The sequence below is a fragment of the Bicyclus anynana genome, chromosome 5 (genome assembly GCF_947172395.1).
Source record: "Bicyclus anynana chromosome 5, ilBicAnyn1.1, whole genome shotgun sequence".
Lineage (NCBI taxonomy): Eukaryota > Metazoa > Arthropoda > Insecta > Lepidoptera > Nymphalidae > Bicyclus > Bicyclus anynana.
The window spans coordinates 17262617-17280121 of NC_069087.1; the positions used below are offsets into that span (position 1 = coordinate 17262617).

Genomic DNA, 17505 nt, shown 5'->3' on the forward strand with positions numbered 1-17505 from the left:
TTCGGCGGCTGGTGGAAGGCTTCGGCTTTGGTTGGTGGGAGACTTCGGCCGTGGCTAGTTACCACCCTACCGGCCAAGATGTACCGCCAAGCGATTTAGAGTTCCGGTACGATGCCGTGTAGAAACCGAAAGGGGTGTAGATTTTCATCCTCCTCCTAACAAGTTAGCCCGCTTCCATCTTAGACTGCATCATCACTTACCATCAGGTGAGATTGTAGTCAAGGGCTAACTTGTAAAGAATAAAAAAAAAATTAAAGGTATATTCAGGTACGTAGGTGCGGTAGTCAGAGGTACAAGAGGCTTGACATGTCTCCAGTTGACGGACGCAGAGCATATTGTAAACATGGTGCCATGTCCAGCAAAGTGTTGTCCTATATTCTGGTTGCCAATCATTTCGATGGATGGAATTCGGAGGATATTATTAAAAATACATTGTAAAACTAATATAATACCGTTTATTGTTTACTGAAATTCGCTTTAGAAGTGTAATACAAAGTAAGTAAATAAAAAATAAAATATACTTAGTCTAGTTTAGTTGGTCTAAAAGCGCAAAATATTAAAATATCGTTCGATATCTAAACAGTAGCGATTCAAGCCTCTTTAGTTCAATAGTCGAAAAGTTACCAAAAACACAAGTTCGAATACTGCCTTTATATACTTATTCGATTTAAATAGACTGGCAGAAGGTAGACTAAATACAAACAGACACCTTGACGAAATGCTTTGATATGTTGTACCTAATTCTAATACAAGCTTTACTCACAGTTAATAGGGAATATTGGTCATGTTAATAAGCTTTCAATTTTAATAAAAAAAAAACAACAATCTTGTCCTAGACAATCGCACCAAAATCGCCAATAAAATATTAACAACAACATCATATTATTGACACTTCATTCGTACTGAGTTGAGGTTTGCAGCTTAGCATTTTCATAACTCAACAGGCACATACACTCTTCACAGCGGCGTGCATTTCATACAAGCATTAAAGCACTGCATACCCTAACAAATGTTTTGTTAAATTCAAAACATATTTTCCTGGTTGGGTATATTGTCTTACCAGTGCATACCCTGATCAACAACCTTATGCACGCCACTGTCTCTGCAACACACCCTAGTGTACAGTAACACAGCTCAGAGCTGTATAAGTGGTTTCTCGTGCGCCTCCTCGCGCAGCTTGAGCCGCGCGCGCCACTCGCTGCGGTCGACGAGTATCTTGCGTCCGTACATTTTGTGAATATCCCGGAATGGCACCTTTTTGCGCGGTAGCTCGGATTTTACGGCTTCCTTATCTGGACAAAAGAAACAATGCTTAAATCTAGACATAATGGCGAAGAGAGACGTAGGTTACCTTTTTAAGAATTCTTTTAAAAGGTTTTGTTTGAATCTGAGTGCAAGTCATCATCATCATATCAGCCGCTGGACGTCCACTGCAGGACATGCAGGCCTTTTGTAGGGACTTTCAAACATCACAACCCTGAGCTGCCTGCATCCAGCGAATCCCTGCGACATGAGTGTATTAAAAATGCGATTAAAAACAATCGAGGCTAAAAAAGTTTTCGCAAGAGATCTGGTTTTCGCATGTCAGGTTAATTGGTTCCATTATGCTTGACTGCTAGCATTGTATTTGTCAAGACTTCAGTGATGGTACTAGTAGATACCTCTAAAATGTGGCATAGAAACATGTGTGTTTACAAGTTGAATAAACTCTTTCAAGATACCTGCTATACCTCAGAACTGCATTGTCTTTAAACACTATGAAAGAATCCAGTTCAAATCCAGACTTAAGATATATATAGTTACCTCAGCAATAAAGAAAAACTGCAGTCTAACATTAAAACAATCTTGAAATTAAGAATAGAATGTTTGAAATGATTAGGCAAGATGTTCACTCACGATGTCTACTGCCGGGGACTGACTTGGAGTCCCCCTCTGGCTGCTTGTTGAAGGGGTTGTGTCGCTGACCGCGTGGAGGAACTTTTGGCTCATCTTCAGATGTACCTACGGTCACTATACCAGCTGCTTCTGCTGCCTCTTCAGCTAAAATTATAAATTGTTGTTAAGTACTTGCACTGCACTGCACTTTTTGTTTCCATAAAGGACATCTTAATGAATACTGCAAATACCCTATATTATAGGGTATTTGCAGTATTTGCAGTTTGTAAGTATTCATTGAAATTTTATAGGGCCTATAAAATTTCAATGAATACTTACAAACTAACACACAGCCTGCATTCTAGACCACTTATGTTGATAGTGTTTGCATGAAATTTAGTTTAGAAAGAAAGTACAGTGAAATGATTTTTTTCTGGGATAAAAATGTTCTGTTCAAAGGCAAAACTTATATTTATAAAAAGTTTTATGCATATTCATAATCATCAGTGGGTAATTTGTAAAAGGTATGCAAAATTACATCCAAATTCAGTTACCCAATTATTTAGATGTGCCAACTGACATTTAAAACATTCATAGGATTTCTCATGGATTTCATCTATGGATACCATGTTTTTAATAGAAGTATATAGACCTTCCGCCTCCTCCAACTGTCTCTGTAGTTCAGCCACCATGAGCTTCATGTAGTCATAGCTGGCACACGCCAGAGCCTTCATCCAGCCCTCCATGGACGCCTGCGAGTTGGTGCACAGGTAGTATGTGCGTCCTCCCTCACAATGGAACACTATTTTGAAACTGTAGGACTCTTCTTCTGTTAGCTCTGAAATGGTAATTTTACTGGATAAACAATCACCATCCCACCAACCTGCAATGTAGCAGCGTGGTGGATGTGAGCTCCAATTCCTGTCTCCTAAAAGGAGATCATTTAAATAGGCCAATATGTGGTGGTGGTGGTGGTATTATTGTTACAAAAAGAAATAACATTTCAGTTATTTAAAACTTAAAATCTAAATTATAAAGTTACAGTGTACATTTTTGTGAGCATGCAGTCTTGGTACATAATAACAAAATCGTACTCTGAGCAGCGCCTACTACATAGATGCACACTAACAGGATGTTGCATCACTGGAGATTGAGTAAATATTCCTTAAGAAATTTTTTAAAGCTACTTGCTCTTTTATTTTCTTTTATATTTTTTTACCAGCTTATTAAATATTTTCACTTTCGCAAGTACTTTCTATAGTTTGTTCTTAATGAATGTACAACTATATCATTAGCACTTCAAAGACCTATTGTTTTTGTAATATTTTTCTTTGTGTAATATTTTTCAAATTACGATACAAGTTTAATATTTGTAGGTTGTTGTGAAGTTCATTAATCTAGTATCTTTGTATATTAATTTTGCTATTTTAGCGAAATATGATGTTGATAGTAATAGTACTTCCCTCTAGTAAACTCTGCCACTATAAGCAGAACTCTGATTTCAGATGGCATAGGCGCAAGCCTGAAAACACTGGCCAGTTAAGACATCTTCTAACTGGTTATGTACCCTACCATACTGTAATTGTTCTAACTCACTTGAATTTTATAGGATTAACTGTCCACACATATTCAAATTAGATAATATGTTCACTATTTATATATTTCTACACAGCTTAGCCCTTTAAAACACTCCTAAATAAGCATTAATAGTAACCATACCAACCAGGCAAATATTTAATCTATTTCACTGATTGACTAGTACCTTAACACTCACAGTTGACTCCTATAGATAGAAGAAAATTAGCAATTAGCAGTAATTTGTGAAGTAGGGTCTTGAGAAATGGGAGGAGGAAATTAATGTGAAAAATACTTTAATTAGTTTCTTACATTGTTTGCAGGTGTCTGCTATTTAGACAATAAATATTATTATAGTTAGTTCCTCTCCTATAAGGAGGATGCCTGATTCTGAATAAGGCCAACAAAATGGGTTGCTAATTATTTAGTTGGCCTAAGAACTAGTAAAGGAGTCAGTAATCAGTTATATTACCGATTGTGCATCCTTCCAGTATTATAACGCCCACAGGCTCCTTATCCCCTTTCTTATCGAAATAGAAGAGTAGGTTTCCCTTGAGAGTGAACCATCGCCTCTGGTAGCTCTTGCCCACCTCGCCCCTCACGTCCAACCATCCTTCCCGGTCCACAGGCGTCGCTGATGACGCAAAAGCACACAAATTCCTCTCGTTAATCTTCATTTTCACTTCTCACAGTAAGAAACGAACGAATTATTGCTACAAATGATGCTTTGTTACGTATCTGTTCCAGTCTGATTCACAAATTGCGATTGTAAAATGTTCAGTTCATATTTATTTTAACTATTGTGTCTGCTTTTTAAGTTATTTTTAGTTATTCTTACATAAAACACTATATCGTTTGTTTTATTATTTTCCCTTCTTTTCCTGTTTTCGTGTTTTCAAAACCACAGAAAAAACATAGATTTTGACGTTTATAATTTTACGATAGATGTCAAAGTCAAAAAATACGAACGTCACTTGCCAATTTACACAGATTGTTTCAAATCCAGCCTCAGACCAATATATTATACTTAATAGTAGGGGAGCCCAGGATGCCAAGTTAGCGTCAAGAGGACCGATTAAAGAAAAAGATGGTTATACTAAATACTTTTCGATTTCAGCGGTGGGAAAAAAACTGCAGACTTTAAATTGATTACTTCGGCCTACGATTAATAAACATACACTGTATTCTAAGACTTCGGCTTACTGGAATTATTATAAAATATTAGCGATTATTTTTGAGATTATTTCCTTAAAATAAGTAAAAAATTAACTGCGCTTGTGGCTCGGATACTGAAATAGAAGGGCTTTTTGTAACTTGGGAACTCTACCATTCCATTTCTTTACATTCAAATCGTTAGATTTTCGAAATGCAAACCTTTCAGCTATCAACTAATCCACTTTATACATCTGACGTGCTGAATGAGTATTTTTGAAGTTTATTTTTTTGGTTGCCTAAACTTACCCACCTATATTATGAGCTCATACTTGGTGGAGGTACTTAACAACGTGCAGGGTCTCATAAGTTCCCCTCTTCGGCTCCCCCACTACAATTCGTCTGAGAATCCAGAACATTAGCACAGCAACCCAATACAATCGCGAAGTTGACCCTCAAATACTACCTTGCCTTGAACCTTCGACGAAGTCCTAAAAGAGCCGTGTAGAGCGCTTCGTGTTCTAGTTTCGCTTCGAGTACTGTGGCGCAAAAACCGACAACGTTCGGAAGGTGAGCCTCGAGAGAGGTGGTTGCACAAAGCAAATCGAAAATTGTTCAACTTTTGTCTTGTTTTTTTGCCTCAATCTGTATCTTTAATTTGTGTCATTCCTAGTCTTCGGCCTATTTTTCATCACCCATTGCCCAATGCAGTCAATTCCATTTATTATATACCTAGCGTTTTACGTTGTAGTCTGTCAGCAATGCTTGTGCACGCCTCCTTTTTGGAAGTCGGTTAATGATCAATGAAGGCTTTGCCTACAACCTAGTCGTCGAGTAGAATTACGTGGCTTGTGTGGAATACACCACACCCGTATCATATGAGTTTCTTATCTTTTAGGCAACAGATGATTATTTTAAAAAAAAACTTATAATTAATGTGGAGATAAATAAAATCATGTAAATATGTAATATTTTATTTATAATTATTATTACCTATTTTCACAGTTATTTATAAAGTTATATTAATATCAAGTATTACACTAACTTTTGTTTACGAATTTCCAATGATTGCTCCGTTTAGAAAATTTGATTTCCATGTCAATCATTAGATTTGTCCTCTTTACACACTAATATATGACAAAATGGTGAGGTCTATATACAGTACAATCCCAATTCCCTAAAAAAATTGACAAATTCACAATAACAAAAAAAAAGAAAGAGTCAAAAACAAAAATCTTAAAAATAATTCATTCAACTACGAATCTCGCTTAACAACTGTACAAAATATTACGAGTGGTTTCTTTAAAACGTGCTCCATTATACATCGGCAACGTGGGCGATTATTTAACGGTACTTCGACTACTCCGTCCCCTATATACAAAATGTTTTACAAAACAAAATATAAACTATATACAACATCATTAAATATTCTCAAATGCTGTAACACATTTAAAACATTTTATATTCAACTAGCCATAATTCAACCGAGGGCGAGCCATCGCTACAACTAAATAATATACGTACCGGTACGCTGCCCAGACACGCGGAGCCTGTACATTACAATTTGTCTACGTCAGTTCGTCACTGACACTAAAAGGTTGCAATTAAAATTAATCAGGTAATAAGCAACATAAATCAAATTAAGAATTTCTTGTTCAATACCATCAATCTCCTATTAAAAAGTGGATGCACAATCAGCGACCAAAAAATGTACCCACTCAATGAGTGCCAAACACAACTTCTTGGCACTCGATTCTAGTAGTTGCTTTTGCAAATTCAACCTTAAACTCAATCCTTAAGGTTGAATTGGCTCTGAATTTGGGATTTTATTGAATATTGGACTATATTTAAAGACCATCAGGTATAATTTTCTTTACCAACAATTTTTAACAGTCAAAGCAAAATTGGCCAGTTTTTAAGTGAAATTTTCAACATGATTGTGCGTCCTTTTATTATAAGAGGTCAATGTTCAATACACAAAAATCCATCAACGTTTTTGAGGTTCAAAAACCAAAATGTACAAAATGCCATTGCTAGTGTGAGTACAAGAGAAGTGTAACAATGCGCGTCGCTCTGTTATATACACATTATATTAAACCGTATGACTCTTCTATTACTTATCGTTACTTTATATTAAAATAGAAAATTTTATATAACTACCAAACTGTGAGAGATTCAGCACTGTTTTTGTTGTATTTTTTTTATCATTACAATTTCATTTAGTTTTTATTAATTTTATAAAATGATCCCTAAATATACAAAATGCTATCGTCAAACATGTTTTGTTTTCATTTACAACTATTTAATTTAATCGTAAACTATTGGTGTCACTAATTGTTTTTCTCAGTTACAAGGTTAATTATTTATCATAAGAAAAAGACATCACTAGTAACTCGCTTTTAAAATGGTACACCCCTTTTATCGACCCCCCACGCTGATAACGCGGATTCTTGGCAGTTTTCTTATAAAACATTAATATTACAAATTCTCATAGGAGTGACATTTACTCGACTGAGTTTCACTCGGTGTCTGTCCGACGGTTGCAATACTTAGACATACACCAACACAAAATACTCACGCGTCAAGTCAATCTATTGGTATGAAATCCACTCACGATAATTTTTAGTCTAAAATATTATATTAGCAAAATTTTGCACTATTTATTTATCGGTTAATTTGAATGTACTACTTACGTCACCCAATTTTGAGCTTTTTGTTCCCTGAATATAAAACTGTACACGGCCAAAAAAACTCGTGTCGTGTGAATGGTCAATTGTAGATCTAGTGTATATGATTGCCACTAAAATGTAAGGCTACATGATCTTAATTGATTTGATTTCAATTTAAAAACTATACAAAAATAATGTTCAAAGTAAAAAATATAAATTTTGACATGACATGCATTAGAAATAACAGAGATGAAAATTAAACCCTGTCGAAAAAAAAAAACATTTTTAAGAAAATATTGGTTGCAGTAAAAATATCTAAATCACTATGTAAATAGCTAACACCTTTGGTAATTCATACCGGTTTGAAAGGTAAAATAAAAATAATATATTACATTATAGCACAACAACATTATAATATTATCATAACTGCAATAAGTAACTTGTGACAATCTACATGTTTGAACTAATTTATCTATAGACAACAGATGAAGAGATGACAGTTCCATCACAAGATTATAAATATTATAATACAGCTAGAAAAAACTACTACCTTCTAATATAGAGTCATTTCGTAAAACAATTCCAAAATACTGGCTTTTTAGTGACATTTACAAACAAATATAGGAAATGTTACATGAAATATTTTTATTTAAATAAAAATTCAATTCTCATTTAGTTTTCGTGGATAGAATATGCCAAACTTGGAGCAAGAAATAAGCTTACCTTAAATGAGTTTATGGTAATAACAAAATATCCCAAAGACTCAATACAACCAAAGTCAGAAAAGTAATATTGTCAAAAAGTTTTTCATACAGAAAAATCCACTATACATGTTTTATAATCAAGTAAATCAGTTTCTTTGTAAAAAAAAAGGTGAAAATATAAAAAATCGAATTCAAACCATGATTACAAAAGTGATAAATATTTGTTTGGTAAAAATTAGTAACTTCATATAATTTACATGCTCCACAGTATATACAATACTATTGAAATGGACATATGCCATCATAGACTGCATCAAGAGCCATCATAGACAGCATCATCACTCAACATCAGGTGAAATCTAAAAAAAAATACCCAACAAGGTCACTTGCTAGGTTTTAAAATTGAGAAACCAATAAATTTATTTTAAATGTCATCACAATTTAAAAATACATTTTTTTCTTAACCAAATGGTATCATCACAATAAAACTGTTCACCATTATTAATAAATATATAAATTCATATTAGATAGGAAAAATAAAATCATATAAAAAGGAATACAAAATAATAAATATTATGAAATTGATTTTGTAAAAGTTGCTAAAGGTCACCATAATACAACGATACAATACGATGCTGCGCTAAAGTGGACGCTATGCTATAGAAAATGAGGTTTATAATGGAGTGTGAGATCACGGAAGAATGATTTTTATTGAAAGCCCACAATGGAAGAAATCTTTTTCTCCTTCAAAGTTTAAATGAAAATGAAATTGCCCTTAACAAGACATATCTTAGTAAGTGACAGCTACGAACTGTCTTTTATTCCAAATTGGACCTTTTTTGAAGATTTCATTAATTTATTTAATAATTATAATATATTAATATAACTCCCCGGCTTATCTAACATCTTTTTTTTTATAAATTTTCTATGTTTTAATATAACATTTTGATATTCACACAAGTTTGTGGTAACTTTCAATCCAAAAAAATTGCCTGTTTGTTATAAGGTATTTGAGTGGAAAGAAAATATTAACTAAATTTACTAACATTTGGTAGGAAGGATGTTGGAAGAGAAAATGAGAGGCCACAAATTCGTCGCATAAGAGATTAAACTTAACACGACAATCAAAAACATAATTATTAGATAAATTTGAGACACTACTATCGCACTTGAGCTAATAGCTTCTAATGAAGTCTTACAGTATACAGTAGAGTTTAGTGTTTTGGTGTTTAAAGCATATTAAATGTCAACAACATAATATTATTGTCATCTGTCTGAGTGGTTTTGTGATAAACAGATTCATTGTCCTAGGTCACTTAACATTTTACAACGCGTTTCTGCTGTATTGACGACACATAAAGACGTTGGTGCTGTCAAGTTACTGTGTACTATATAAAAGCTAATAGATAAAAGTACTGTAATAAAATCGTTGGTTCGACGTCACGCGAAAATCTGTCGCTTGTGCGACAAAATTGTAGCCCTACGTCAAAACAGCATGTTCTGTATAAGAACATAACATTATTTTTATAATTCTGAATACTTATAACAAAGAGGTCCAACAATGGAGTCACCACGCACTATCCGCCATTTGACTATAACTATTCAATAACCACCTCAACAACCCTAGAAAGGATCTAACGCCACATCTCATCATCACAACAATAACTGTTTTCCTAATGAAGCCATCATACAAGCCATACCATTTAATTAATTTACCTAAGTACTGCCATCTAATTCTAAACTTTTGTAATACAAGTTTGTGTGTAGTGTATGATCATATATTACAATTGAAAATAAATAAGACTTGGTGTTTAATAAAATCAAAAATACACTACACACAACTTTCCAGTAAAGAAAATCATGTTCACAAAATGTCCAGAAAATTACAAAAAATCTGCCAGTTACTAAAGTAACCATGAACATAAAAAGTTACAGACATTGGAGTAATTATTTTTATGTAACTAATTTCGCTATGTTTTTAACAATTCACGCACGTCTGTAACATCGATCAATTAAAAGGAATCATAAATAAATTATTATAGGAAATAAAATAAATTATTGTAAATAAATACAAAATAAGTTGTGTAAAAAACATATATAAGCTATAGAAATTCATGATAAATAAATTTTGCTATGACCGCTATTACAGACATGCGGCGACTTCGTTTAAAATAGTTCCCAAAATAAATAAATTAAATTAAAAAAATAATGGTAACCAACACAGATGGTGTTCACGCCCCTTCATTTGCTACACACAATATCCATTTATCACTATTTTTCCACTACACTGCGCCTATTCGAATACCTCACAATATAAAAACTTTAACAAATGCAAGTATTTTATTTACGGACTCGTTTGAATATATCTTGCGGCTTGGTGCACTTTCACTTTGAAACATTAGGTTCTACAGAGACAACCGACAAAATCGACACTACTCAAAACCAACTGTTATGTATGTATCAACGCAATAATAATGCGTCACATAACAAGACTATCAGCCAATGTTCTCCCACAAATTGTTGTTTTCAATCTCTTGTTAAAAGCTTCTTGTAATATGTCTTCTGGATGCCACAAAATATGTGAAACTGTTTCTTTATTTTCTCTTAAACAAAATGTGCTCTGTGAAACTTCGCTCAATTGTGGACTAATTTAATTGTTTTCTTCTTTCTGTAGCAAATAATCATGTTAACTGTAATTTCTTCCCTTCCTCATAGTCAGTAGAGCTGGTTGTCTTTGCCTTTGTCAGTTCTCTGTTATTTCTTCACCCAATGTTGCAAGGCGCGCGGCTATACTCCAGCTACATACTAGTTGGGCTACTCTAGCCGGGCTACACTCTAGCCGAGCGCGGCGGCGGTGTGGTACAGCTGCATGAGGACCTGGACGTGCAGCGGCAGACACGACAGCCGGTCGTGCGTCGTGCCGTCCAACGCGAGCCACGACAGAGCGTTGTACCCTTCCAAAACGTATCTGTGAAACAAATATATCATTAATGTATAATTCTCATTAAAAAAATCTATGAAGGTTATAGTTATTCCATTTCAGAAAGGTTTGGTTATGATGTTTTGTTTTGTGTTTAACGAGAAGAGCGACACAAGTAGTAAAGGTGACTTGCATATGATGCATCATAAGGGCCCACTGTGCCCACATAAAGGAACTCCTTAAACCTAAGCCCAGGATCTGCTTGGGGAATTTCTACCACAACATTGTTGGCTTTTAATTAGCTTCAAAGTTTTATTACACCAGCGCCACGTCGTTGTAGGCGGCGTTGACTGCACCTAGTTTAGAGCGATATTTTAGTATAGCACGATACAAATTTTATAACGTTTCGGAACATCGTGCGTTAATCTGTACAATATAAGAGTTTAGATATCAACAGTAACGTAGAGGTGTGGCGGGAGAAGCGCCTCACGCGTCTTGATTTTATGCCTGCGCGTAGCGACACTGCAGCTTATTTTCAAGACGTCATAAAGTTTGCATCCAACTATACACGGTTATTTCGAGGCAGGAGATAGTTTACCTGAGCACGTCAGTGGTGGTGGTGGAGTCGAGCGGGTGCGCGTTGTGGTCGCGCCGCTGCGACAGCGACGTGGTGTAGTCGTCCTGCGCCGCGCACTGCAGGTGCAGCGCGTTCTTGAGGAAGGCGGGGCACGCGTCGCGCAGGTGCCGGCAGCTGGCCCACCACCAGCCCGGCATGCTGCCCAGCGGCGCCGTCGACACCAGGTAGCCCAGCGCCAGCGGCTGCTGCAGCACTGTGCCCACGTTCTCCTGGAAACGACGGAACTTATACATTACATTTTTGAATTAAAACTTCTTCACCCACGCTTCTCTTGAGGAGTAAGCTGGTGAATGTGTTGTGAAAGTTTTACTTCAGTCGTGTAGTCTAAAGCGCACTGATTTTTAAGAATATTTGTTATATCCAAATATATAATAATCAATATTCTCAAACAAGTCGGAAAAGAATGTGTTAGGAGTTAGTACGACAATCGTCCAATGGGCGGGGATCAATCTATACTGTAACAGGTCAAATTCTGTACATTGAAGATATTTTGAAAATATTTATTGGGCATTATACAATCGACACTGAAGCCATAAATATTTTTTTTCGATTTCTTGTCTGTCTGTCTGTCTGTCTGTCATTTCTTATTGACCGGGCATCACGCTGAAACTACTGAATGAATTCAAATAAAACTTGTTTGGTTTAGGTTTGATAACATGATATGGATCAGGTCATAGGATACTTTTTAAAGCATAAATAAAATTAGAATGGGGTAAAATAGGGGTTGAAAGTTTGTATGGAAAGTACTCCATTTTTAGAGTTTTCAAAAGTTCGTCGTTTCTCAAATTTTGTTCACGGTAACAGATAACATTGACTATCGATAGAATGTGAAATGCAATAGGGATAAAAATTCAACTCCTAAAGGATTGAATGTGCTACAAACTTGAACAAATTTGACAGAAAAACGGGACGGCTGGGCATTTACCCCAAGGACAAAAAACGCGCGCACTTCATTGTTCACCAGCGTATGGCCGGGGGTTTGTGATATGGTCTCCGACTGTGGCTACAGCTGGGCATTTTACGCAAGCACAAAATACGCGCGGCCTCCTGCCCGACTTTATTGTACACCAGCCTTCGGCCGGAGGTTTGTAATATGGCCTCCAACCGTGGCTACGGCTGGTCATTTTACTCAAGCACAAAAAACGCGCACTTTATTACACACTGGCGTTCTGACGGGGGGGGGTTGTGATTTTGTATTTATCCTACTTTCTACTAATATTATAAACGCGAAAGTTTGTATGGATGTTTGTTACTCTATAACGCCGCTACTACTGAAGCGATTTAGCTGAAATTTGGAATGGAAATAGATTTTACTCTGGCTTAACACATAGACTACTTTTTATCCCGAAAAAATCCATGGTTTCCCGAGATTTGCGAAAACTGATGATATTGATGATATGAATGTTTGTTACTCTTTCACGCCTCAACTACTGCACCGAATTAGCTTAAATTTGGTATTAAGATATATTATAGCCTGGATTAATACATAGACTACTTTTTATCCCGGAAAAATCCATGGTTCCAGGGGCATTTGTGAATAAATTAAAGTAAATTCCACGCGGACGAAGTCGCGGGCGTCCGCTAGTTATATATAAAACATACGAAAATATAAATAGAAGGGGCGAAGGGGCCAAAGTTGTATGTACTGTAGTAATGTACCGGCTGGTGGTCGTCGTCGCGCGGGTAGGCGCCGGCGAGGTGCGAGTGGCGCGCGGGGCTGCCCTCGCGGCTCGCGTCGTCGTCGTGGCGGCGCGGCGACGCGTGCGGGCTGCGCGCCGGCCACATGAACATCTCCTCCAGCAGGTCCGTCATGTTCTCCTCGCCCATCTCCTCGTCCGGCATCTCCAGCCCCATCAGGATGTCGTTCTCCTCGCCGTTCGCGTTCGGTGGCTCGAATGGCATTTGATTGGACTGGAAAATTATACAAATAAATGTATTAGGACAATTAACACATGTCTCCATCTAGGTAAGCATAGCTTGTATTGTAGGTACTGAGGTAACTAATGAATACAATATACAAATATTTATCAGTTGTGAAACATAATTTTATACGCATCAATTTATTTGTCTACTGTTGAAAAGGAGAAAATTGTAACTACAAACAAAACAATTCAATGAATGTACTGGCATGTAACTCCTAATGCGACGTGAGTGATTGTACCACTATTCTGTGGTAGAGCAAACACCTCTGCCCGACACATTATCCATGCCCTTACTAAATTATGATAATTACAACACAAAACGTTATTGCACAAAATCATTAACGCGCCTGGCAGCGTGACGGTGTACACACTGTCCAACAAACAACTGAGCTCATGTCTTTAAATACCCTCTTATTTATACCAACACTGATACTTCCCCACCACAATAACATAAATAATGAATGTTAAACTCTTGCTCATATATGTTACCCAGGGCAACATGACAACAGCGACTCACCTGCGTGGTGGCGGAGGTGGGGAAGACGAGGATGTGCGTGGCGGTGACGTCGCGCGGCGTGTGCAGGTGCGACTGTATGGAGGCCTGCGAGAAGCGCTCGTCGGGCGTGAAGCGGTCGGCCATGAGACGCAGGCACGAGTCGGGCTCGGTGGACACGAGGCACGCCGACAGGATGCAGGGCGCGCCGCCGCGGTACAGCAGCGAGCAGCTGCCGCACATCTCGCGCAGCATTTTCGACGCGCGGTTCAGGTTCGGCCGCGACAGGAGCCAACTCCACCCTGAGCAAGTTCACATGGCAAATTGTAACTAAAAAGTTGCATCCCAACTCACCCAAAATACTAAAGTTACACTTTCTATCAAATCCAATAAAAAGATGGTTCTGATGGATGGATAGATGGATGGCTTCTACTGTTAGTATGCTATCATCATCAACACGCTTCAGCTTTCAGCTTGTATCCGTCCATTGCTGGGCAAAGAACTTTCCGAGAGCGCACCACCATACACGACCCTGCGCCTTTCTCAACCAAACCTCTTCCCACTGCCTTCATAAGGTCATTGTGTGCTTGCAGTATGTAGTCTCCACTCCAAAACAAGTCTGCCCTAGCCGCAGAAATTCATAGTGGTATGTGTACATACCTTTGAGTTCCCCGTGGCCGATCCGCCCCACGCGGCCCACGACCAGCCGCCACGGCTGCACGGACTGCGACATGATGCCCAGCGCGAAGTCCATCAGCTTCGTCAGCCCCAGCCGCCGCGCCGGTCCGCAGCGCTTCCGCCGCGACCTAACACCAACACGACATTCCAATTAAATGTATCAGCCTATTATAATGGCCTCAGACTAAATAGATAAAGACCTGCCTCGCAAGACATTATTTTTCTGTCAAAGTATATGATCAACGATCGTATACGATTATAAACACTGTCTCTATAGAATCGATGTTTCATAGTTTACAATCGTGTCTGTCAGTTAAAAACCTCCTTAAAAATACCCTTTTGTGTAGTTAAATGGTGTAAAAAACGAACAAAAACCTCTAGTTTAGTATAAGATATGTATGAAATCTAAGCTCGTTTTCCTTAGAAAATGCCAGAAAATTTTGTTCGTGAATTTGGGTGTGATACTAGTCCTTATGTATTTAGTCTGAGATAATGGCCCACTATAGTAAGGCCTCTTCTTTAAATATAGCTTAACCACTGGACCACCGAAGCGATCCTATAAGCCAGTCATTCATAGCCGAATGACTAGTTATACTCTGACTATAGGCGCGTGATAAAATTACTCATATCCCAACGAATAACTATTTCCAATTATTTTATAAATATTTTCAACTTGGCAAGTTTTAAGAAACAATCAAAGATTTTTTTAATAAACAAAGCATACTACTCCATCAAAGAGTACCTTGATTAATAAACCAATTTCAATTGCTTTCAAGACTATATAAATACTATACAAACACACCATATTTGTAATTTATTATTTTACTTATCTTTGACATACCCTATAACAACTGACATTATATAGATGTAAAGGCATCATTAGAATTATTGTTTTGCATGGTTTATTCTTTAAAGTATTCAATGTACCTACTAATTAATTAATCACTGAACAAATAAGTGTGTGAATTGATTATTGTAAATTACAATGTTTTTTACAATGATATTGCAAGCTGTAAGGCGGAATTTGGTGTTTATTTCAATAAGATCTGACTGTAACCTGATTTCGCAATAAATAAATTTTGATTTTTTGAATAAACATGATAATTAATGGAGTTACAGTAAACACGGAATGTTATGGTCCCAAAATGCTAGTCCGGCAACCCTGTACCAGAAAGAGCGTCGGTTACCCCCCAATAGGACTACTACGAGTAGTTTACGCACCTGGCGGGCACGTGTATGTTGATGGCGGCCGTGTCCAGCAGCTCGCCGCGCGCGTCGGTCGCGGCGGCCAGCAGCCAGCGCTGGTCGTGCGACAGGCAGTAGGCGAGGAACAGCACGGCGCTCTGGTCGCCGCACGTGGAGCCCCACGTCTCGGCCACCTCCTTCAGCGCGCGCGGCGGCGCCAGCACCCACGCGGGCGAAAACAACTTGTAGGGCGCTCGGTTTTTCTCCTGCAATATACATTCACATTTATATAGGCCTTAATTATTATTGGTGGTGAGTGTGCTTTGATTTTGCAGTACCTGACACCGAGTCACTGAAAACAGTTTACATTCAGCTGAAACACCTACACTTACATACATGATTCTTGGCTGTGAAGGAACTCCCCTTACGCAAGACTTATGGTGAGTTCCGTAACCGCCAAGGACCCCCCAGGCGAGTTCTTGCCGGCATCCTAGTTGCAGCGTAGCGCTTAGCTTCGGGCATCGCTTTTCCCGTAACCTCGCTTGTGACACCCAGGGTATATCAGGTGAAGCGACTTATAGCTTGGCAAGTTCGTTCGTAACACTCCCGATGTCGCGAGCGGGGCGGGGGGCGTGTAGCGATAAATGAAAACCCCACGACTTTACACCCGAACAGTCTTTCCCCCCGTCGCCCGTAAATCATGGGAGTGTAACCAACGAACTTGCCAAGCTATAGTGTAGTACTTGATACAGTATTACCAGGGCACCACAGAATGATTGGAGTACGCGTATACTCACGTCTTTGGAGCTGAGGAACAGGTTGGCGTTGGCCGCGGTGCCGAAGCCGGTGAGCGACTTGCCGTTGGGCGGGTGCGCCAGCAGGCGGCGCGCGCCCGTGAACACGCTGAAGGCCAGCGCGCGCACCTCCGAGCCGCAGCCGCCCTGCGCGCTCCACGTCTCGCATACGCCTTCCAGGGATATTATCTGTGAAAAACAATTTCAATATATCTTATTGTCTTACGCTCGCTCGTTCTCAGGCGTATGAAATAGTCTGCATGAACTTCATATGTTTTTCCTTAATTTCTTTATTGAATTATCGTAGTGCCATGCACACACAATACACACCCGCGCCCGTGTCCTGCCCACCTTCCTATTTAGCCGGCTCGAGCGCGAGTCAAAGGACTAGACCCTATGCTTTGCGCGAATAGCGTAGACCAGTAGACAGGCGAGGCAACATTGCAACAGCGGGAGGAGCACTGTGTGGCCACGGTATACAGTCCAGGTGCTCACCTTGATGAGCGGGTTGTGGTGGTGCAGATGCGTGTGAGCCTGCGCGGCGAGCCTGAGCAGCGCGGCGAGCGCGCGCGGGCGGTGCGCGTGCGCGGCGGGCGGCTCCACCACGTAGATGACGAGCGCCGGCGAGCCCGCCTCGTCTTCCTCCCACGCGCCGCCCGCGTCCGCCTCGTGCTCGCCGGGCGCGGCGCCGGCGGCGGGGGACGCGCCCGCCGCGCTCGCGCCGCCACCCGGCGTGGTCGGCCGCTCGGGCGCCGCAGGCGGTCGCATTGACCCGGTATTGCCTGTTTATTAAATATTCATTTATTAAAATTACCAATTTATTGTTCCTAAATTAATTAAATCCCTTGACAAATGACCTTTTTAGTCTGTTCAATATGCATGCCTAGTCTGAGTTGGTTTC

At 38.9% G+C, this 17505-nt stretch overlaps 2 protein-coding genes across 4 annotated transcripts in view; both read right to left on the reverse strand.

Annotated features, from left to right (window-relative positions):
• Positions 1-432: 432 nt before the first annotated feature.
• LOC112051189 (sesquipedalian-1) lies at positions 433-4359 on the reverse strand. The gene is made up of 4 exons (XM_024089718.2): positions 3923-4359; positions 2528-2713; positions 1897-2040; positions 433-1292 (listed from the first exon to the last, which is right to left on the reverse strand). The coding sequence occupies exons 1-4, from the start codon at positions 4125-4127 to the stop codon at positions 1135-1137; spliced, it is 693 nt and encodes a 230-aa protein (XP_023945486.1). The 5' UTR covers positions 4128-4359; the 3' UTR covers positions 433-1134.
• Positions 4360-5560: 1201 nt separating this feature from the next.
• The window catches only part of LOC112050883 (mediator of RNA polymerase II transcription subunit 13), a 123507-nt gene continuing 111562 nt past the window's right edge, over positions 5561-17505 (reverse strand). For all 3 annotated transcript variants that reach the window (XM_052881863.1, XM_052881862.1, XM_052881864.1), the window contains 8 exons: positions 17100-17386; positions 16608-16793; positions 15847-16076; positions 14608-14753; positions 13972-14249; positions 13192-13443; positions 11494-11741; positions 5561-10943 (listed from right to left, as the gene is read on the reverse strand). In XM_052881863.1, coding sequence (XP_052737823.1) covers positions 10811-10943; positions 11494-11741; positions 13192-13443; positions 13972-14249; positions 14608-14753; positions 15847-16076; positions 16608-16793; positions 17100-17386 — 1760 coding nt within the window. In that variant the 3' untranslated portion in view covers positions 5561-10810. The remainder of the gene's footprint in view (positions 10944-11493; positions 11742-13191; positions 13444-13971; positions 14250-14607; positions 14754-15846; positions 16077-16607; positions 16794-17099; positions 17387-17505) is intronic.